General features: G+C 34.6%; 2 protein-coding genes across 3 annotated transcripts; one reads left to right on the top strand and one right to left on the bottom strand.

The window, feature by feature from the left end:
- The first annotated feature begins 942 nt into the window (after positions 1-942).
- On the top strand, positions 943-12,276 carry LOC133287223 (phosphatidate cytidylyltransferase 2-like). 2 transcript variants are annotated; one of them, XM_061484784.1, is made up of 12 exons: positions 943-1,126; positions 2,556-2,698; positions 3,101-3,354; positions 3,500-3,651; positions 3,842-3,983; positions 6,149-6,305; positions 9,845-9,892; positions 9,990-10,076; positions 10,683-10,811; positions 10,915-10,971; positions 11,701-11,784; positions 11,882-12,276. In XM_061484784.1, exons 2-12 carry the CDS (start codon positions 2,627-2,629, stop codon positions 11,969-11,971), a joined length of 1,272 nt encoding a protein of 423 aa, XP_061340768.1. In that variant the 5' UTR covers positions 943-1,126; positions 2,556-2,626; the 3' UTR covers positions 11,972-12,276. The 2 variants fall into 2 exon arrangements, with proteins under 2 accessions (XP_061340768.1, XP_061340769.1); XM_061484785.1 differs by lacking the exon at positions 943-1,126 and adding an exon at positions 1,183-2,489.
- Positions 12,277-13,141: 865 nt separating this feature from the next.
- LOC133287256 (alkaline ceramidase) lies at positions 13,142-16,105 on the bottom strand. The gene is made up of 3 exons (XM_061484822.1): positions 15,967-16,105; positions 14,783-15,096; positions 13,142-13,889 (listed from the first exon to the last, which is right to left on the bottom strand). The coding sequence occupies exons 2-3, from the start codon at positions 15,034-15,036 to the stop codon at positions 13,376-13,378; spliced, it is 768 nt and encodes a 255-aa protein (XP_061340806.1). The 5' UTR covers positions 15,037-15,096; positions 15,967-16,105; the 3' UTR covers positions 13,142-13,375.
- Positions 16,106-21,716: the final 5,611 nt, after the last annotated feature.

The raw sequence follows: 21,716 nt of genomic DNA, 5'->3' as shown, positions 1-21,716 counted from the left end.
CTTAGTTGGCTTCCAATTCCGTGCTCTTTTTTATGTGTCGTTTTTCAATCATGAATTCCACATGTGCAATATCTTTCGTACCACATTTTTTTTATCGTGCCAAAATCTCAAACCTGATCATATCGCATTTTCCTTTTTGGAATAATTTGATTTGAAGTTTCCTAATCTTGAAGTGGGAAAATGATTGACGGGCAACCCAATAATGTAAAAAAGATGTTTCTTTGATGTTATCTTATGCTTCACCCGCTTGAAAGGAAATGAAAATTTTATCAAGCATAGAGATTTAACTTTTAACAATTCGACATATTTCTTAAGGCTCTGGTCATTTTTGAAGTGTAAAAGAAAGGGAGCGTCAAGCGTTTCTCAACCCTGAATTTCCCAATTTGACCCCACTTGTAATTCTAGAAAAGATTCTCTTTATGCGGCAAGCGAAACTGAACCAGAAAAATAAAATAATTAAAAAAAAAAAATATTATTCAAATATGAGAAAAATGTTTGTCCGATCATTTTAATTGAAATTAATATTTTTTATTTAAAACTTAAATTAAAAAATAAACCTCTGGCACTTTTATGATTGCAATTTGTATTTTTTTATGTCATTTAACATAACATAATTTCATATGTTCTTTAAAATGACAAAAACATTTTATTCTCATAAATATAATATAATAAATAAAAGAGTTTGATATTTGTCATATAAAATAACATAAGTTATGTTATTTTAGGAGAGAGATAGATACAAAGAATGAAAATTAGGGGAAGAAAGTAGGTGGATTTTTTTAATTTAAATTTTAAATAAAAAAATTTATATTATGTCTATCTTTCTTAAAATGACATAATCTTATATCATTTAATATAACGAATACTTTTTTCTAAATAAAATAAAATAAGAGTCTCTCGGTCACAATAATGAGTCTCTTCTCCAAGTCCTGTGTTGCAAAGAAGAATTTCTATTAACTAAACAGGCTTCACCGTTTAGGTGTGGTCTCTTTCTTCTGTACTCTTCTCTTCTCTTCTCACCCTCTATTGCTATTCTTTGCATTCGCCTCTTCATCTTCTTCTTCATTTCGCTGTCTCTCTCTCACACCGTTTTCTTCGTCGCTTAGCATAATCAGAACCAAACCAGGTTTCGTGCGTTTTACCATCTCAGTCTCCCTCTCCCTCATACACACACACACACACACACACACACACATATATATATATATCCATCTACTGTTTATTTGCAGTTTCTATGCTTTCAAGTATATTTTGCTCAGATATGGATTTAACTTGGAGGAACCGTTTCGGATTTTGAATCTGAATGTCCTTTCATCTACGAGATTCGTAACTGGAAAGTTCCGCCTTCTGCTTTTTAAAAAAATAAATAAAAAATAGAGGAAATTTTACCTGTACATATTTGTATTTTGTGTAAAATCTTTGCATGCTTTGGCTTTGTTGAATTTGCGATTGTGTGGAAGGCAGAGGAGTGATGCATAGGGTGTGGGATGTATTGACTTTATAGGAATTCAAGCGTGTGGAGTAGTAATGCAGGTGTAATAAAAATGTCTGTTTGTTTATTTGGAAAGAAAGAAGGTTATGTAAGATAGGGTTTTATTGAATGGATAGTGGACTATCTAATTAGGGATCAATAGTTGTTGAAAATGTGGCACTCCTCAAAATTTGGAAGTTCTACAACTTGAAGACAACACCCAGGGGTGGGGGGGATGTTAGGGTTTGCGTTTGGGTTTGGCATTAATTACTGATTTTACTCTTATAACATGTGATGGTTACGTTTACATATAATTTGTGAGGGAGTGCCCCTGGGTAATACCAGTAGCCAACTACCTTCTACTCCTCTCTTCAAATGTGCCTCTAAATTTGTATTTTGTCATGACTCATGCATTAATAGATTTGATGGAGTTTAAACAAAAAAGTTTTGATGAAGTTTTCTGTGTTTGATGATGCCTTAGATTATGTTTTATAATTCTGGAAGTAGGATATCATATATTTGGTTGATAAAGCGGATGACTAGTCTTATTTAGAAAATTGTTCTAAATGAAATTCAGTATTTGTACATCTTCACAACAAATAAAATAGTTGGTCAATAATAGGGAATAGGGATGGGGTCAGTAATGGCTAAAATAATGGAAAATAGCTGAAATCCTTGGCTGTATGATAAGATAATGTGTTTTTCTTAGTGTAAAAGAAGAAGATGGTGATGATTACAACCAGAGAATGAGACTCACTGAAATGAGTAAATAGGACAGCTGTGGGTACTATAGTTATAGTGAAGGATCTAGATATCTACTGGATTAGATTTAAAAAGAAAAGATATGACTTCACTTGCTGAGTTTGCTTAGCTAACCTTCCCTGTTTAACATTCATGTGGACTTAGTTACCAGAATATATGCCATTTGATTTGACCTTTTTTTCTTTGAGTTTTTGCTATGTAATCGGAACTAATGTAACTGGATTCTTGCCAGCAAGGTTTGCAAATCTGATCCTAGGTAATAAGTGCATTGATTAAGCTTCATATGTACACAGGAGTATATTTCATGTCATTTATTTTGCAGGTGTCTACTTTCTGGCTATACATATGCTTTTTACATCGTCTTTGGATAGGGTGAAATCTGTTTGAAGAGCTATGCAGAAGGATACCACTACCATTGCCCCATCAACAAGTGGGCGTATGAGGCACCGAAAACGCTCAAATGAGGTAAAATCTTTAAAGTTTGACTTCTCACTTTAAATCACTTTTTGTTTTTACACACATATATATATATATTTTTGTATTAGTGCCTTTCATGTTGAAATTGATTAAGCCTACACTATGAGTGATCCTAAAATTTGAAGAGAACATGAAAAATTGTCAAATGTATCTGATTATGGAAAGCAATAATTGGAAGCAAGGTCGAATTCTTTTTTTCCTTATCATTTTTTATATGTAAGTTTGTCTCTTTTTTTTTATGATTAGGTTCCTTCTTGATGCTGTTGTCTCCATAGATGAATTTGATGTAATAAGTACAATGATATGGGAACTGAATCCTAGCAGTAATTTTCTGGAAAAGTTTCTGTATACTATTTGAAAGTGATTTATTTTATAATTTCTTCATCTCAGGTTATTCTGGAAGATAGCAAAGCAAATGGAAGCCAGTTACTTGTTAATGACCAAAGCAAATACAAGTCTATGTTAATTCGTGCATATTCATCCATTTGGATGATTGGCGGCTTTGCGTTGGTCATCTATTTGGGTCACCTCTATATTACAGCATTGGTTGTTGTTATCCAAATCTTCATGGCAAGAGAGCTTTTCGTTCTACTCAGGAGATCACATGAAGATAGGCAGCTTCCAGGATTTAGGCTATTAAATTGGTATCTATCACAAATTCATTGCCCTCACACTAGTGCAATCTGTTCTTTGCAAGATAATCTATGAACCAAACGGCCAGAAACATTTTCTAAAAAAAATAAAATTATGTACTAACTTGTCATTTTTCATTGGCGTTTACCATTTCAGGCATTTTTTCTTCACTGCAATGTTATTTGTTTATGGACGAATTCTGAGTCAACGCCTGGTTAACACAGTAACTTCAGACATGGTTTTGTATCGGCTAGTGAGCAGTCTTATAAAGTATCATATGGTTATCTGCTACTCTCTGTACATTGCAGGTGACTCATGCATATCAATTTTGTCCTTTTTTTTTTAATGTTCATTGGCCAATGCTTGTACAATGTCTCTACCAGATTCCTGACAAATTTCATGCTAGTTGTTTTTACAATTGTGATCTTACTGGCTATTTTTCACTATTATGATGATACTAATACTTTGGTTATATTCCCTTATATTCATTGGGCTCAGGATTTATGTGGTTTATACTCACATTGAAGAAGAAGATGTACAAGTACCAGTTTGGCCAGTATGCTTGGACACATATGATTCTGATTGTTGTATTTACACAGTCCTCCTTCACTGTTGCAAGCATTTTTGAAGGGATTTTCTGGTAATATGACCTGTAAAAGGAAATAATGATTTTTTAACAACTACGCTAAAAATATTTCTTGGCTATCTTTTGAGGGTTCTCTTTTGCATGATATCACACTTCATGATGCTGTTCCTCATTCATGTGGACTACTTTTAAGGCTAGACTCTTTAATGTTATTTGACAGCTCTTCGTTACCATAATAATCCCCTTAAAGAATGGTTGAACAAATTACCTATTTTGTCCAAGGTCTTAAAACATGGCCTGTATTATTGGCTGAACACACAGGATATTATCAGGTCTTGCCCAAATGGTGGAACTGAGGCCTTAGGAGACGAAAGATGGAAAAAAGATTAGGGATAAAGCCATGAGTGGAAATTTTTTTACTGCATGGGAGGTTACCAAATGATTATATTCTCATCATAGAGGACTATTGGAGAATCAATAAAGCTGTCATTTTAAAAAGTAAAAGCAGGATTACTTGCCAACTTTTAAGAGAGAAGGGAACTGAATTTTAAAATGTATTGCTCTTTCAATTATGCAAATTTTAAAACAACTTGATGGGCTCTCAGAGCTTCCATTTGCATAAGCTAAATTACCAATGTGAACAGTTAAAGAAATGAGGTGGGAGGTTTGAGTTCATATCTTTATGTCCTGATTTGTTGTATGTGTATTGCTCTATCTTTAGCACCACCGTCGCGAGTTTGTTTGAAAAACTAATCTGATGAATATATTGGACTTGGAGGTTGAAGATCTATATGCATTTAAATGGATATACCAATATATAAGCATAAGTATATGCAGGTATAGGGTTGCTGTTCCAATATATAAGCTTGGTATATTCTCGGAGGAAGCCTAGATAGTAACTGCTGTATAGGCAGTTAGACTTGTTAGTTAGGTAGTTAGATGGTCATAGGCTTATAAGGAAGCCTAGATAGCTGTATATAAGGTAGACACACCCTATTGATAGATATATTTTGGCTATTCTGTTGTAACCCCTTTGCCTAGTACAAGGGAGAATTCCCTTGTAAGAGGATTACCTCTTATGAACTTTCATTGTTTCTTCGTAATCAATTCCATTCTTTTCTGTAATTTTCCCTTTCTTTCCTTCTTCCTAAACCCCATTACTGTAATTCTCACCTTTCAAGAATCCAAAGCCGTAATAGTTGTAGTTGCATATTGTTACTGCTTGTATCAAATTGTCCTGGAAATTTTTTCTCTGTATCAATCATTGTACAAGTGACAATTGTGTAAGTAATCATATTACCAGAGATTTTCGCTTAAGCAGTCAAGTATTTCAAGCCATCCCCATAGTCCTACAGTTTGTGTGTATTTATTGCCAAGAAAAATGCATTTCTATCCAACAATTGGGGTTATAGTGAGGCATATAATGAAGCGAATTGAACTTTGTAAGTTAAAGGCTCTTGCAATATGTTAAAGCTTATATTTCGATAGCTATTTGTTAATTTTTTATCATATGTTGTTTGAAGAGTTTTGAGGGCAAATCTTGGAATAGCAATAAAATTGCTCTTTTGTGATCGGAAGGTCACAAGTTTGAGTCTGGTAAATAGCCTCTTTGCAAAAATGCATGGGTAAGGGTGCATATAATCAACCCTCGTCCCAATCCTTGCAAAGTCAGGGTTGCACCGGGGTTTGCCCTTTGCCTTTTAATTGAATAGAGTTCGTATTTAATATCACTTTAACCCCCATTCACACGTCAATTTTTTTTCCCATTGAATTTTGCTTGGGTTGATTGTTGAAGGTATTAAATTTAGGGGTAGGATCATTTGACACCCAATTTGAATCGTTAATTTCCGTCAATTTGACAATGGTAATTTATTGAGAATTAATAATTAATTAATAGGTGCAACCCAATAAATTACAGCCATTAGATTGGCAAAAATCAATGGTTCAAATATGGTGTCTAATGATCTTGTCCCTTAAATTTATTCTTCTCAATAAAACTTGTATTGTTTACTGTTGACAATGGCATCATCTTGAACTGCTTAGATTTAAAGTGTTTTTTTTAATGATGAATATAGCTTTCACTGAATCATTTTGTCCATATATTTAATATGCCACCGTTGCTTTTTTATGAGTAAGACATGTCACTGCATCATTGCTTTTCAATTGAATTGATGTTAATGCTTTGCTTGTTTTCTGTAACACTTGGACTTTCTGTACAGGTTTCTTCTTCCAGTAACACTTATTGTCATTAATGACATTGCTGCTTATTTCTTTGGTTTCTTCTTTGGAAGAACCCCTTTGATTAAGTTATCTCCGAAGAAAACTTGGGAGGGTTTTATTGGGGCATCCGTTACAACCATCATCTCTGCATTTATGGTGAGCATAATTTCAATTTGTTAATCAAGATGCAACAGTTAGAAAGTGTTTTCATTTCAATTTGTTAATGTTGTAAATAATATTGTATTATTTAGATTAGTATTTTATTATTTAGATTACTCTAGAAGCTTCTTTGGGCTTAGCCCATTAGGTCATCTAGTCTCTTTAAATAAGAGAGCTCTTGTACAGTTATTTACGCAATTAAACAAGACAATCTTCCTTTAGAAGTTGGTATCAAAGCTCTTGACTCTGAGGGCCTTGCTTCCGCGATTGCTGCCTTTAATGCGGAACCCTTTTTTCCTTTTCCGATCTCCTCCCCGCCACAAGCCGCAGTTGAAAAAATTTTCCGGGGACCTTTCGGGCCGAGAAGACCATTGTTTGACTTGTTTTTTCGAGATCTTTCATTCTATGGTGGTATCGTGGCCAACCGAAGCCCCTAACACCCTGAAAACTCCTCAACCACACCTGCAGTTTCTGGCTGCCCACTTTTTCAGCCATTTTTCACCTCCGACCACCCACTGACACCGTCGCCTTCTCCAGACCGCCCACACCCCCTTCCTTCTCTGTGCGTGGGCCTCATGCGCCGTCACTCTCACCGGTGGGTGGAGCTGTGATTCTGCCTTGGGTCACCGTCGTTTGGATCGCCTTGACTTCTACTTTCTGGACCTGTGGTTGTTTTGGGGATTAGATACTGTTTGGCTAGTGCGCCTTTGTTTTTTTTCCCTAAAAAGTTGTCTTTTTTTGCTTTTTGGATCTTTTTCGGACAGATTTGACCCTGTCGCTTCTGTTTGGACTCAAACCTGAAGTTGTTTTGCTGTTTGGGCTCTCCGGAGACTTTTGTGACTTCACTGGTAATTACCTACTACTTTTGTGTTGTTGTCTTTGATATTTTTTTGTCCATGGGACGTTGGTGCATCTATTGTAAAAGTGCTGGACACACAAAAGACATGTGTTTTTGTCTTCATGGGAAGTGTGATAATGCTACTCCATATGGGAATATTCGGCAAGAGGAGTTGGAGTAGCTTACGGCCGCTATTGATACTTTGCATAAGCCATCTGACAGTTCTCTGACCATTTCTGGTAAGAACACACGTTCTACATCTCTTCTTGTTTCTTGCACTGATTTTAAAACCTCATGGATTTTGGATTTTGGTGCAACTGATCATATGACTTGTCTTGCTAAGTCTTTTCTTTCTTATCATCCTACTATTGGTGACTATACTATAGCCGTAGCCGATGGATCCTGTTATTGGTTCCGGTAACATTCAAATTCAACCTTCCTTGTTTCTTAAAAATGTTCTTTATGTTCCTCAACTTTCCAGTAATCTTATCTCCACTCATAAGCTTGCAACTGATTTGAATTGTTCTATCACCTTTTTCCCTTCTCATTGTGTTATTCAGGATCTCACTAGAGGGAAGACAATTGGAGTTGCTGAGCAGGAGGATGGGTTGTATTATCTCCTTCCACAGCATGCTACAAATGATACAAAAAATCAGCTATTGATGACACGTCATCCTTCTACTGCATAATCTATAATTTGGCTCCATCACAAGCGTTTGGGGCACCCATCATTTAGTCTATTGAAGTTAATGTTTCCTTCTTTTCTTCTAAATCAGTCAGTTGTGACCTTCAATTGCGATGTTTGTAAATTTGCAAAACACTATCGATTGTCTTCTTCTTTTAGTGCTATCAAAAGCATTGAACCTTTTTCTCTTATTCATTCTGATGTTTGGGTCCTTCTAAAGTGCAAAGTGATTTGTTTCTTTTATTGATGATTGTACTTGGGTGGCATTGATATTTTTGATGCAAGACAAGTCTGAAGTATCGAAGATATTTATCCGATTTTATCACATGGTCGAGACTCAGCTTAGTAAAAATATTAAAAGATTGAGATCTGATAATGGTACTGAGTACGTCAACCAACGGCTGTCGCAATTCATTTTAGACAAAGGTATGATTCATAAGCTTACATGTGTTGATACCCCTCAACAAAATGGGGTTGCTGAAAGAAAAAATTGTCACCTCCTTGAAGTCGCTAGAGAATTACTTTTCCAGACCTCTGTTCCTAGTTCTTATTGGGGGGAAGTCATGTTAGTTGCAGCTTTTTTGATCAAACACTTACTTTCACGGGTCCTTAACAATACCCGTCCTATTTATTCTATGACTTTCTTCTTTCCTTCTGTTTCCATTTTTTAGTGTCTTCAACCAAGAATATTTGGGCGTGTTGCCTTTGTCCATGATTGGATCCTAGGGCTCTTAAGTGTGTCTTCCTTGGTTATGACCCTGATAAAAAAGGCTACACGTGTTATCATTCTCCAAGTTGAAATCTTTTCGTTTCTATGGATGTCATCTTTCATGAATCTGAGTCCTTTTCCCGGGTCCTCATCTTCAGGGGGAGAGTAGTTCTTCGTAAGACTCATCTCCTTCCTTCTTTGAGTTTGGGTCGTCCTTGTCTATTCCTACTCCTCTCCCTCTTGTGTCTACTTTTGGTGTGTCAGAACCTTCAAATACACCTGAGATACGAAAGATTTTGACACCTGAATTGGTATATTAAAAGAGGAAACAACCCATACTGCTTTACCAGCAAACTCAATCATCTGAATCATTGGTAAGTCCTGAATCTCTTGTTTATGAACATAATATTATTGCCTCTGATGACTTACTACCCATTGATTCTGGAAATTTACCCAGTGTCTCTGATGACTTACCCATTGCCTTAAGAAAAAGAAAAAGATCTTGCACCCAACACCCTATCTCTCAATTTGTTTCTTTCACTAACCTTTCTATGCAGCACAAAAGCTTTATGTTAGCACTAGATTCCATTTCCATCCCAAAATCAGTGCACAAAGCATTAAAAGATGAGAATTGTGTTCAGGTCTTTAAGATGAGATGAATGCCTTAGAGAAGAATAAAACATGGGAGGTTGTTGATAAACCCAATGGAAAGAAAACAGTAAGGTGCATATGAGTTTTTGCCCTAAAGTACAATTTGGATGGTACTCTTGAGAGATATAAGGTTCGGTTAGTAGCCAAGGGTCACACTCAGACCTATGGTATTGAGCATGAAGAAACTTTTGCTCCAGTTGCAAAGATGAATACTGTGCAAGCCTCGTTAAATAAATAGATGTTATTCCCTTTATTATTTAGCTTACTCTAGAAGCTTCTTTGGGCTTAGCCCATTAGGTCATTCATTCTTTTTAAATAGAGAGCTCTTGTACAATTATTTACGCAATTAAATAATACAATCTTCCTTTTCAAGTGTTAATAAAGATGCAACACTTGGAAAGGGTTTTCTTTTTTTCCTTTTTTCTTTTTTCTTTTTTTTGGGTGGTGGGAGTGGCGCTTGTCATTCAACCAGAATCATTTGTGATGTCTATATTCTTGTTATTTTAGCATTATTGAATGATTGCAACAGCCTAAATAAACTCTGAGAAAGCTTGATCAGATCTCTGGCGATTAAGTTTTTGATTAAGTTTATATACATCACTCAAACTATTCTGAACTGGATGTTAATATCATTGTACAAAACTTTTTTGTAGCTCGCTGACGTCATGGGTCATTCTCAGTGGCTAACATGTCCAAGGAAGGTAGCTCTGTAATATACAATAACTAATTGATATATTATAAGGCATGATTCAACAACCAAGTGACTTATGCTCACGTCTCTGTGGGAATAACGTGCAGGATTTGTCAACTGGTTGGCTTCATTGTGATCCTGGTCCACTGTTTAAGCCAGAATCTTACTCCTTATTAGGATGGGTTCCTCACTGGGTAAGCACTTATCGTTCCGCTGAATTTTTAATCCTTTAACCTACAAAATATCTTCTTTAGAGTGTTTGCTTGTGTGGGTGTGGCCAAGTCTATGGTGAGCCCATCCAATGAGTGCACTAATCCAAAATCACCAAAAAACACAATTTGGACACCTCAAATTTGACCTGAGAGACTCAAAAAACTTGAAAAACATATTGAATGTGAAACTGAATCAGGCTGAAAAATGGCACAGATCAGCTCCAAAATGGTTGGGTCAAAGATTCTCACATCTCAGTTAATGGCTTTAATCATCTCAGTCAATGACGCAGACTCAAGTCGGCCCAGTCAATGACTCGGTCAATTTTATCATGAATGTAAAGAAAGTCAAATTTGAACCATTCATTGTAACTTAGATTCTTCTTAGATAAATTGCCATTAACGAAAGCATCTCATATTCAACATAGGATTGGAAAGCCAAAGTTTCTACTAACCACTATAGCTTAGATTTTTTTTGCCACATTCCAGTTCAGCTTATAAAATATGACCATACTGTAATCATGAGATGCCAATCCAGATTCCTGGAATATCTTAAAAACGTTATCTGTGACACTATCTTGTCCTATGCAGTTTCCTTGGAAAGAGATGTCTATCCTACCGGTACAATGGCATGCTTTATGTCTTGGTTTGTTTGCTTCAATTATTGCACCTTTCGGAGGCTTCTTTGCTAGTGGTTTCAAAAGGGCTTTTAAAATAAAGGTTTGCTCTCAGTACTTCTGTTATTGTAATGAGGAAATGAGCAAATATCATCCATTTAGGTCAGAGGTATAAACAGATTTGGTTGCTTGCCCCATTTTTGCAGGATTTTGGTGATAGTATTCCAGGACACGGTGGAATTACCGACAGAATGGACTGCCAGGTAGATTCTCTTGATGTTTAAATGTACATATTTATTTTAAATGGTGAAATTTGAATACTTGAAAATTCTATATACTTGGATTTTTTTTTTTATATAGGAAACTTTTAATCATCATAGTACATAAACTAGATTCAAAACCATGGTTTTCTCTCCCACATCTTTGCCCTACCCTCAAAAAAGTAAAAAGAAAGATAAAGGATCTCATAAGAAAAAAATGATCTTAAAGCAAGGTGATCGTGTACATTATAGAATGGAAATTTTATATTCACTTAATTCAAGTGTCTAGTCGAAAACATCCAAAGGATCTTCAATGTACTCTCCAAAAAAAGGATCTTCACTGACAAATGAACAAGTGCAATTTGGTAGAAGTTTTGGTGGTCCAGTCTAGTGAGTATGGATGTCAGATGCATACTGTCTAGAATAAGGTATGATTTAATATCATTGAAGGAGGTTTGAGGTATTTTATGTGAATGTACGTTCATCCACTTGTATTTTTGATGCCATAGTGTAGATATAGTTGTATACAGATTGAACTTTGCCCCTCCCCCTCCTTCCACTCTAACTACTTTTAAACTTTCCCAGTTTCCTCCTCCTTTACAGGCTGCTGCCTGTACATTGTCTGTAATGTTAGGCCTGTTCATTTGACGCTGTGACCGAGTTAAAAACCATCATAGTATCTTGCTTCGATTTCTAAATCAGTCGAGATTTGATTAATTTTTCCTGATGTAGATGGTTATGGCTGTCTTTGCGTATATATATCATCAGTCATTCATTGTAACTCAAAGTTTCTCAGTTGATACGATTTTGGACCAGGTATTATTTTATTTCATTATGTATGTTAATTTGTATTTCTATTCATTAATATTTTTGAAAATTGTTTTATTTATGGTGCAACCGTTTGTCGCTTCAGATATTGATGAACCTAACATTCGATGAACAACAAGCTCTATATAGGAGGCTTGGGGAGATGTTGCAACAGGGGATTCAAAGGCAGTCTTAGATCCATGCAAGGTGTATTCGTCCTCTAACCTTCAATTGTATGCCTTCACTTGCAAAGGGAAGGGAAAAGATACTTTGTACATTGTGTGTTCTATCTTTTGAGTGAAACGAATCAAAGGTTCAGGAAGCTGTCAAGATGTGTATAGTGTATCTTGACCGTTAATATTTCATTCGCAGTTTATCTTGTACTTGTTCTTAAATACTTTATTGATGATGGCTTTGCTTGAACAGTCATCGCCCACTCATGACCTTTAGAATATTCACATGGTCAATAGCAGGAAATGAACGCATGTGTTTTATTCAATTCCTTGGCTGGAGCGTCTCACATTTTTCAATTACCCAAACTGTAATTCGAATCACGTTTAATAATCTGGTCTATTACAATAAACAATAAAGCTTATTCTACTATCACATGTTGCAAATATTGTGGAGGGAAACGTAGAATACAAATTACATGATAGGGTACAAATTACTTTCGCTTTACGTGGTACCCTCTGATTTTACGGCAGTTGCTATGATTTTGGCAAGCCTCTTGCCCCTTCTCAGGTGTATAGATTATTGTAGTTCTTTTTCCGCATATTTGGCTTTCTATGTTCGTGGCTTCATTACCTCTATTTTACAATTGGATAAGAAGCCTCCGTAATTTATGAATAGTAGGGTTTCGCATGGGATAAAGCATTACTTATCCAATTTGACACACTGAACTTAAAACAGAAGCCAAAAAATTACTTACTTATTTGGATTAGCTTATTTTGGTTTTAAAAATTATAATAAAAATGCCCAAGAGTGCTTTTGATCAAAGCTTTTGAACGAGTGAAAGATAAACTAATCTAATCACCCATAAAAAAAGTTATTACTCCGGTGTAAATGAATATTAACATCTACACATTCAATTGCATAAAACATAATTCCTAACTAGCTTTCAAAAGCATCGAACAAAGTGACTCGAGCCAAAAGTTACGGGTTCATAAATACCATCAGATTCCAAAACTACCTACTTTCAGAAGGAAAATTCCTCAGTGAAAGCAACAACAAACTGAGTTTGACGTTTAAAGCTCCACATATAAAAGTTCGTAATATACTCAAACTCACCTAGAAAGGATTACATAACTGAAAATCCAACAAAAACTATTTACTAAAAAAAAAAATCAAACAAAAACTAGTACTGCAAAACTTTTGGTTGTCATAGCAATTTTAAAGCTAAGAAATGTCCAGGCTCAAGAAAGCATCCACAGAGTGGCATTAAATATGGTACATGTCCTACGTCTACAAAATATGTAAATAATCAATCATCATTTAAACCAATCTAAACCAGAAAAAAAAATTGAAAAAAAAAAAACAGAGGACAAAACATGGTCGGCTAACTACTCTTTTCCAAGATGTATCATGACAGAAACTTTCATCTTTACTGCCTTTTTGGTTTCTCAATCTTGACATAGGGCAAAACACCCATTAAACGAACAACTTTTGGAGACCACCCACGCTGCTGAGCACGGCAAAACATCAAGAACGTGTTTGCAAAGTAGGAATTGAGACCCATGAAGACATGCCATAGAGCATGACCCTGTGGATTAATTAGCCAAGTGGATATCTCCTTGCAGAAAACACGATCACATAGCCAAAACAAACTTCCTAATAGAAGGGTGGCTACATATAGCTTAGCGAGCCTCTTGGCAGACACATCTTCAGTATAAATGTAATACTTGTACATTCTTGGAATGCAGAGAAGACAGAGAATGGCATAATGGACTTTGAAGCCAATTCCAAAACGGACTATTGAATGAACAATGGCAAAAACAGCACCATACAAAAATAGGAAGATGGGCATTGTGCTGCGGTAATGCCAATCCGGAGAGTAGAGGATGTACATGTACAGTAGCATCTCCCATACCATTGGAGTTTCATCGCTCTGCTGTTGCCTAAATTCAAGTGCAAATTCTCAAGAATAAATAGTCATCCAAAACAAATTTCTATTGATTCACAAACTAATTTTTTTTTTTTTTATATAAAAAAGAAAGCTTGACAAACTTCATAATCAAACTACCCTTCCTACAGAGGACACACACTTAGGAACTTCAACAAAGGAAAAAGGTTACAGAAGAGGATTAATTCTACGGGAGCAGTCATCCATTTAAGACTAAATTATAAATTTCAAACCTTTTTTTCATCAAAAACTAAATTAAGAAACTAATTATGCATGCTACTGTCGAATATAATACTAATGCATACAAATAAAAATCTCCAACTCTCATGATGGAAATTGGAAACTAGATCTTAGTACCGAAATGGTTCCACAATCAACACTCAAACATAAAATAAATATACAGTTGTTTTATAGCCACAATATCATATGGATCTCTCTAACCCACTTGAAAAGCAAAACCTTCCACCAAGTGGCAAATATAAGGTGTAAAATGTTGTCTAACATATGAAAACACACAAATATAAGGACATAAAAAAGGGATGCAATGACATAAAAATTAGCCCCCTAATTCAAATGCAGAGTGGCTTGCATATATCATGATATACCTTGATTGCATTAGATAGAATATATATAAATGTGATCTTTGTAAGGTCAGAGAAAGCACAGTTAATTATTGATAAATATGAAACACAACTGAACCAAGATATGTGACAACACGAGGCTAATGTATGATTTACCCTTGCAAACACCTTTTATCTGAATTCTTCAATATTCATCAAATATTTGTATAAAACGCCAAACTCATTTTGTAACATGCAAAGTAACTCAAAAATAATACGAAAAACCACCACATTTTTACTGCAAAAAGTGATTGAGATCAGTACTTACACATGTTGTAGCGTGGCATGGTACAACATGCTTCCAATGGCAAGTGTCATATTTGATACGTGAAGAACACTAAATCTTTTCTCAAACCGTTGTATAACAGCATTTATAAGACCAATCAGAGCCAAAAGAATGGTTGGAATGTTGGATATTGTGTTATAAAATTCTGCAATATAAGAAGAATATGCATAATTTTCTTCACAACACTCTATAGTTGATGTTACTGGACCCCAAAAGCTAGATATTGATTCTGCCATTCTCCTCTACAGCTGGTTTGTTTGTTTATCTGTATTTAAAGCTGCAGAGTTCACAAATTCCTGCAAATCATGAGGCAACATGCCAAAATACAATCAATTCCACAACTTCAATATAGGGATGGAAACAATTCAGGTAAGCAGTATTAATAGACCAAGTACATCAACATGTTAATTCATAGATCAAATACAATCAAATCAACAATGTTGCCAATCCCACTCTAGTTCCAAGTGCAAGTTACAAAGTAACGAAACTGTCAGTAGAGAACCTAAAAGGATCTACATTTGGGTCACTACCTGACAAGAATAACAATGTAGATAAAACGCAAGACAGAAACCTCAAAAATCATAGCAATGGAAACCGTAAAATAGCAGTTGATGAAATTCAAATTGACCAACAATGTTCCAATCCCACAACAGTCATAACCAGGATTGTGAATTCTGCAATGTCTAATACACACTAACACGCATACATAAAAAAGAAAGACGTTGATGTTTAGCAAACAAAACTGTCACTTCATCGTATCAAATATCAAATTCAATATTCTTCCTACCAAACAACAACTTCAACCCACAAAGTAATATGTTTTCAAAAATGTAATATTTGACTAATTACTTATACCCAATGATAGAAATAACCAGATCCTATAAGGATTAAAATTTAAAAGGAAAAAAAAAAGATCATAGATAAAGAAACTTTATCATACGCAACATTCCAATTCTACCAAATTTGCAAAGAAGATCCAATCTGTATCGTTTAATGTTTCTTGTAAACAAAAGGGTCAGTCAAAAAATAAAATTTTATAGCATTATCAGCAATTTCCATCTAAGTTCATGCCGAAAAAGAAAGACATGTTTATTGCTTGGGGGGAAAAACAGACAAAATAAATAAATAAATAAAAATCGAAAAAATAGAAATAATATGATACATACTTGGGGAGATTGATGGAGAAAAACAAAGCGGTGGTAATGAAGTACGCAGATCTCATTCTGGGTTGGGTTGGGATGGCCTCTCCTCTCTCTCTGTCTCTCTCTGTTTCTAATAATAATATTCGGTCACATAAACAGAGGCATGAGGCGGAGAATCTCTTTTCCTCGTACGGTGCCACCTTCCGAAACCTGATTATTTTTTTCACTGTTTTTTTTTAAAAAAAAAAAATCAATAATATTGTGTGGAAAATATATTGTAACCATTGTTGTTAAAATCTCGATTTATCATTACGATTATATGATTTTTTTTCTTCATCAAAACGATTTTACTAATATTCCAAACGCTTTTATGTTTTTGTGATTTTTTACGATTTTTTTACATTACGATTTTGCATTTTATGATTTTTTAATCCCCTTCCGATTTTACTTAAGATCTCGATTTTAACAACATTTACTATAACAATCAATCAAATTACTATCAATCAATTTCAACGTTAGATCGATTATATTGATCCCACAGTTATATTTATTTCCATATTTATATGGTTATGATTTTCCATATTTAATACTTTATATTTATTTTTACCTTTGTATAGTTATGATTCTCCATATTTAAAATATTAAATTTAAAAATCATAACTATACAAATATGAAAATAAATATGATTGTTAGATCCATATAATCGATCTAACGGTAAAATTAATTGGTAATAACTTTAATTGATTGTTAAAATATCCTATCCAATATTGTGATTGGCATTTTTCAAATATTCTCGTTCATATTTATATTACTTTTTTTTGGCTTTTTTAGTTCATTTGTATTTAATGTCTATCATGTACTCCTTTATTTGATAATAAGGGTCACTTTTAAAGTTTTTATTTTATTTTGAAAATACTTGTTATTTTGAAAATTTGTGAAGTTGTTGTTATTTTTTCATTTTGCAGAGAAAAGTTATTTAATCCAATTTCATTGGTTTTTTTTTTTCCACCATTTAATCGGTTTGAGTCTAAATTCAAATCTGATTCAATTCCATCCATCTAAAGCGGTTATCTATGTTAGATATTGCTTACCAAAAAAAAAAAAAAAATCAGTTTGAGTTTAAATGATTATGAACCAAACTGCATGAGATTTTTCGAACTTTTCTCATTTTGAAAGAGTAGTAATTTAGGATAAGTATGGTTGGGCCAAGTATTCCGAGATTGGTAGTTTGTGTCTCTATGGATCCATGTAGTGGATTTAAGATTTGATCACTCTTGGTTAATGTTGAAGACCCCATTAATACTTGGATATGCTTCCGCTTGAAAGGGAACGTATTAAGGTTGAGTTTTGTATTTGAGATGGAGATTGTTAAAAATTCAAGTGAGTAATGAATGGTTAAGTCACATATTTGTTAATAATGTACTAAGGAACATATATGTGAAATAACCCATAAACTTAACGCTTTAAGATTTTTGCTTAAGATGAGGTGTCAAACTCACTTAGTTGTTTGTTTGATTCCTTACTTAGCCCATTGTTGATCGCCTCCCATCTTTGGCCTCCACCCTCTGTTATCTAATAGTTGTATCGAAGCCAATGGTTAGCCAAGTTCGGGCTAGGCCAATCATGTGTTTAACCTAGGTGAGTATTTGAAGATGGTTGTTGGTGCAGTTCGAACTTAATATCTCCCGAAGCTCATGTTGCAAAATGAAATGTTGATTATTGGTGTAAACCCATAAATACTTGAATAATTTGTGTTTTGGGGAGGGGGAGCCAATATTGGATTTTGGACTCATTTGAGGAGAGAAAGTTGGAAATTCAAATGAGTGGTGAGGTCCACATTGGTTATGTATGGACTAACTAAGGATCATACAAGTGGATGGATCCATGACTCTAACGTCTTAAGGTTTTGGATACAAATGTAGTGTCGAGCCCATTTGTTATGATAGATGGTCGCTTAGTCCATTGGTGATGGTCTCCCTATCATGAACTTTCCTTGACCGTGTTACAAATACCATCTTAAACAAATAAAAAATGAATGATTTTATTATATCCCTTAAGTTCTCTTCTCTCTAATACCATGTCAAGTAACAAATTATCTCAAAAAGTTTAAGCTTTTAGGAGAAGGCAAATGAATAATCGATCTTGTTAGGTTGTGACTTCACCATCCATACTTGACTATATAAACGTTCTTTGAATTTCTTAATCTATGACGAGTCTTGCTATTTTTGACGAGATTCTACATGTTCTCTTTGCATAACTCTTAGCTATAAAGACTAGTTCCCAGTTTCTTTCTGTGAAAACTCTTGGATTGTTGGGTTAGTTCCACCTTCGCCAGTGGATGGTGAGGATAGAGTTATATGGGATGCTTCTTATGAGGGTGCCTTTTCTGTCAAATCTGCCGACAAACTCCTATCTCCCTAATCTTTTTCACATCTTAGTATAACTAGTACCTGGCTTGGGATTGGGATTAGAACTTTCCTTTGGCTTCTTATGGGTGAGAATCTCCTAACCAATGCTGAGAGGAACAAAAGACACTTGGGGGAATTTTATCAGTGCCTGCGCTGCTCCTATCATACTAAGGACTATATTCACATCTTTAGGGATTGCTCTTGGACTCAGGCATTCTGGCTGAAGTTAATCAGTCGAGACCAACAACATCTATTCTTCAACTCTTCTTTCTTGGACTGGTTCGGTGTTAATTTGAAAAGGAAGAATAACCCTTCTCAGTAGACCAGGTGGAGCATTTTTTTGGGGGTTAGTTGTTGGCTCATATAGTAGGAGGGGAACAACCTAATCTTCAAAGGTTGTAGCAAATCTCAGGATAGTCTGATTTCCTGGGCCAAGGCTTTTGCTGATAACATATTAATGGCGGATAGGGCCTTCAACTGTGCGGGAGCTAGTGTTAGTTGGAAACAGGAAATTCACATTAGGTGGCGACTTCCCCCATTTGGTTGGACTAAACTCAATACCAATGAGACTTGCAAATGGGAATCTAGAAAGATGGGATGTGGTGGTGTTCTAAGAGACAGTAATGGAAGGTGGTTGATGGGATTTTCTAAAACTCTTGGCAGAGGAAATTCCCTTATGGCGGAACTTTGGGGTGCCTTTATTGGGATGGATCTGGCTTGGAAGAGGGGACATGGGCTTGTGTGGCTTGAAGCTGACTCCTCCACATTGGTGAACATGCTGCTGAATGGGTGTAAACCCCACAAGCCCTGCTTTAATATGTTCAATAGGGCCCAGTCTTTTATCAGACAATCTTGGACTGTTAGGATTTCTCATATCCATAGGGAAGGCAACTCTGTTGCAGATTGGTTAGCTAATATGTCCCTTTCCCAAGTTGGTATACAATTTTGTTTGAAAATCCCCTATGGGAATGTAGCTCCCTAGTGCAACAGGACTTTATGGGTGTTTGATACCCAAGCTTGTTAGTTGTTAATTTTATTTTCTTTGTGTTAAAAAAAAGGCTATAAAGAATATTAGTGTGGGAGACAAGCCACAAAGAGTTGTTATGTGACTCAGTGGCAACTATGAGGCTACTTTCTTCCCTGCACATACGATAAATGTTTCACATATGTTCTCTCTCACGCACAGAGAACATGCTTTGTTCGCATAGTCCTTTGATTTTGAAACTCCCACAAAGAGGAAAATCTTGATCCTTTCTAAGGTTAAAACCTTGGCTCAAATCAATTAGTTGTTAGAGAGATGCAAAAGATATAAAATAATCAATTAAGTATGACTTATGATTTTGGGTTGAAGTGACGCTTATCATGATATCAGAGCTGGAGTGACTAGAAGGTCATGAGTTCGATCATCACCCCTCTACTTTCAAGTAAAATTAAGAAAAGCACAAGCTAAACAAAAAATATAAAATGGGCCTATGCAGCTCAAGGTAAATAAAAAAAGGGCCCGTGTCATATCCACACTTCAAGCCTAAAGGACTTTTGTGTGAGAGGACGAGTCAGAGAGATACAAAAGATACAAAATAATCAATTAAGTCTCACTCAATGCCTTAAGATTTTGGGTTGAAGTGACGCTTATCACTAGTTGAACCAATGAATTGGTTGTATGGGTCTGACATTAAATTTGATTATGCTATCAACTTAAAGCTTGTTTGACATATTTTTTTTTTTTAAGTTAAAAGCTACTATTAAGTAAAGTTAAAAAATAAAGAGCTTAAAAAATAAAGTTAAAAACAATTTTGTGATTATATGAAGCTATTAGGAGGGTTTTGAAGGAAGAAAGATGAATAATTTATTATCAGGATGGAATATTAGGTTAGAGATTAAAATTGGTAAAGATGAAAACTCTAAAAAAACTAGTATAATAATTTATTATTTGGTGATTATTAATTTATTATGCTTCTGTTATGTATAAGCATCATTAGATCATAAGGTTAGAACTTCCAATAGAAACAAAAGTTTAATATGATGACATAAAAATGAGTTTTTTTTTTAAAAAAAAACTAATACATAAATTCCCTTGCAAATTTATTTATGTGTTTACTAAGATAAATTAATTTAAAAGAAACATAATTGTTTCACAATTTATTTAAAAAAATAATAATGTTGCTGCTATCGAATGACCCATTTGGTCCAGCAAATCCGTAAGGTTATGGATTGGGTCGTATGCATGTTTTATTTTATTTTTTGGTGAACAAAGTTTTATATTTTGTCATGCTCGCTCGCTTATTTGCATATAAAAATATTTATTTTTAGTTCAATTTAGATTGTTTTTGATCCGATGCTCGTGGAATGTATGGAAGAGGTCATTGTAACAAGTGACAAATTATTGTACAAGGTTGAAGTCAAATGGGTGGTGTCTACATAATAATAATAATAAATTTTAGAAGATGTGTGCTTAGCTTTTTATTTATAAAAATAATTTATTTGAAAATATGAAAATTTGAGTAAGAGTTAAACTCTTAATGGAAGAAATTTTTGGTTACCCTAATTACCTTTTTTATGCTTGTCGGTTCTCGGTATATCTACAAGTTTCAATTCTTTGAGTCGATTATGAGACTAATCCCGAGTCGAATTTATGATTACTCTGATTTATTCCCCTCTAGAAATTGTGGGGCCAAAAAATGAGTACAAATAACTTTTATGGTAAACTTAAACAAAAATTTATAGAGGAAAAACTCTTCAGTTTGAATATTATTAGTGGTATTTTATTGAAGTCATTTGTATGCATTATGATCGGGGCATATCATACTCTTATAAAGAGGGGTTTGGATAATTTGTATTAGGTTATGTGTTCAATTTTCATTATTGTATAAAAAAAGGGTAACTTTTATTTTTTTTTGACTGCTATAACACAATCGTCTAAGGTTATTTTGCTAACTCCATAACATGAGCGGTTGCAGAGGTATTCTTTCATTGCCCTGAGATATGTGTGCATTAATAAAAATATTTACAGAAAATAATGTACATGACTTAGTTTTTTTATAAAAATAAAAAATTATACATTCAAAAACCGCAATTCTAGGGTTGCAATATATATTTCTTATATGCTTTTCTTGACTGGGGTGTTAGAAATATTTAAGTGTGAGTAGTAGTGAAGTTCCACATCAGTTAAATATAAATCAAGTAAGGACCATATAAGTGCGAAAGACCCATAAGTGATATCAAAGCTAAAGATTTTGGTTGGGGCCGAGTATATGGAAATCGTGATGCACGTAAAGAGGTTTCCATAGAAGGCTAATCTAGAAAAGACTTATGTAGAAGTTTCCCTTAGGGGGAGCATGATGTTGGGCCTTATACTTGAGGGGAGGA

The sequence above is a fragment of the Gastrolobium bilobum genome, unplaced genomic scaffold, assembly GCF_033153095.1.
Source record: "Gastrolobium bilobum isolate Gb01-03AN ecotype WA unplaced genomic scaffold, APGP_CSIRO_Gbil_v1 utg609, whole genome shotgun sequence".
Lineage (NCBI taxonomy): Eukaryota > Viridiplantae > Streptophyta > Magnoliopsida > Fabales > Fabaceae > Gastrolobium > Gastrolobium bilobum.
The sequence above is the reverse complement of the archived record's forward strand: the minus strand, read 5'-3'. Positions and strand labels throughout refer to the sequence as shown.

What these genes read in the sequence shown, in the direction of transcription:
- LOC133287223 (XM_061484784.1), top strand. Translation starts at nt 2,627, where the DNA reads ATGCAGAAGGATACCACTACCATTGCCCCATCAACAAGTGGGCGTATG. An exon ending in ATTTTTGAAGGGATTTTCTG is followed by an intron (nt 3,984 to 6,148) that starts GTAATATGACCT and finishes CTTTCTGTACAG; the next exon opens with GTTTCTTCTTCCAGTAACAC. An exon ending in CCGACAGAATGGACTGCCAG is followed by an intron (nt 10,972 to 11,700) that starts GTAGATTCTCTT and finishes TTCCTGATGTAG; the next exon opens with ATGGTTATGGCTGTCTTTGC.
- LOC133287256 (XM_061484822.1), bottom strand. Translation starts at nt 15,036, where the DNA reads ATGGCAGAATCAATATCTAGCTTTTGGGGTCCAGTAACATCAACTATA. An exon ending in CATGCCACGCTACAACATGT is followed by an intron (nt 13,890 to 14,782) that starts GTAAGTACTGAT and finishes ACTTGAATTTAG; the next exon opens with GCAACAGCAGAGCGATGAAA.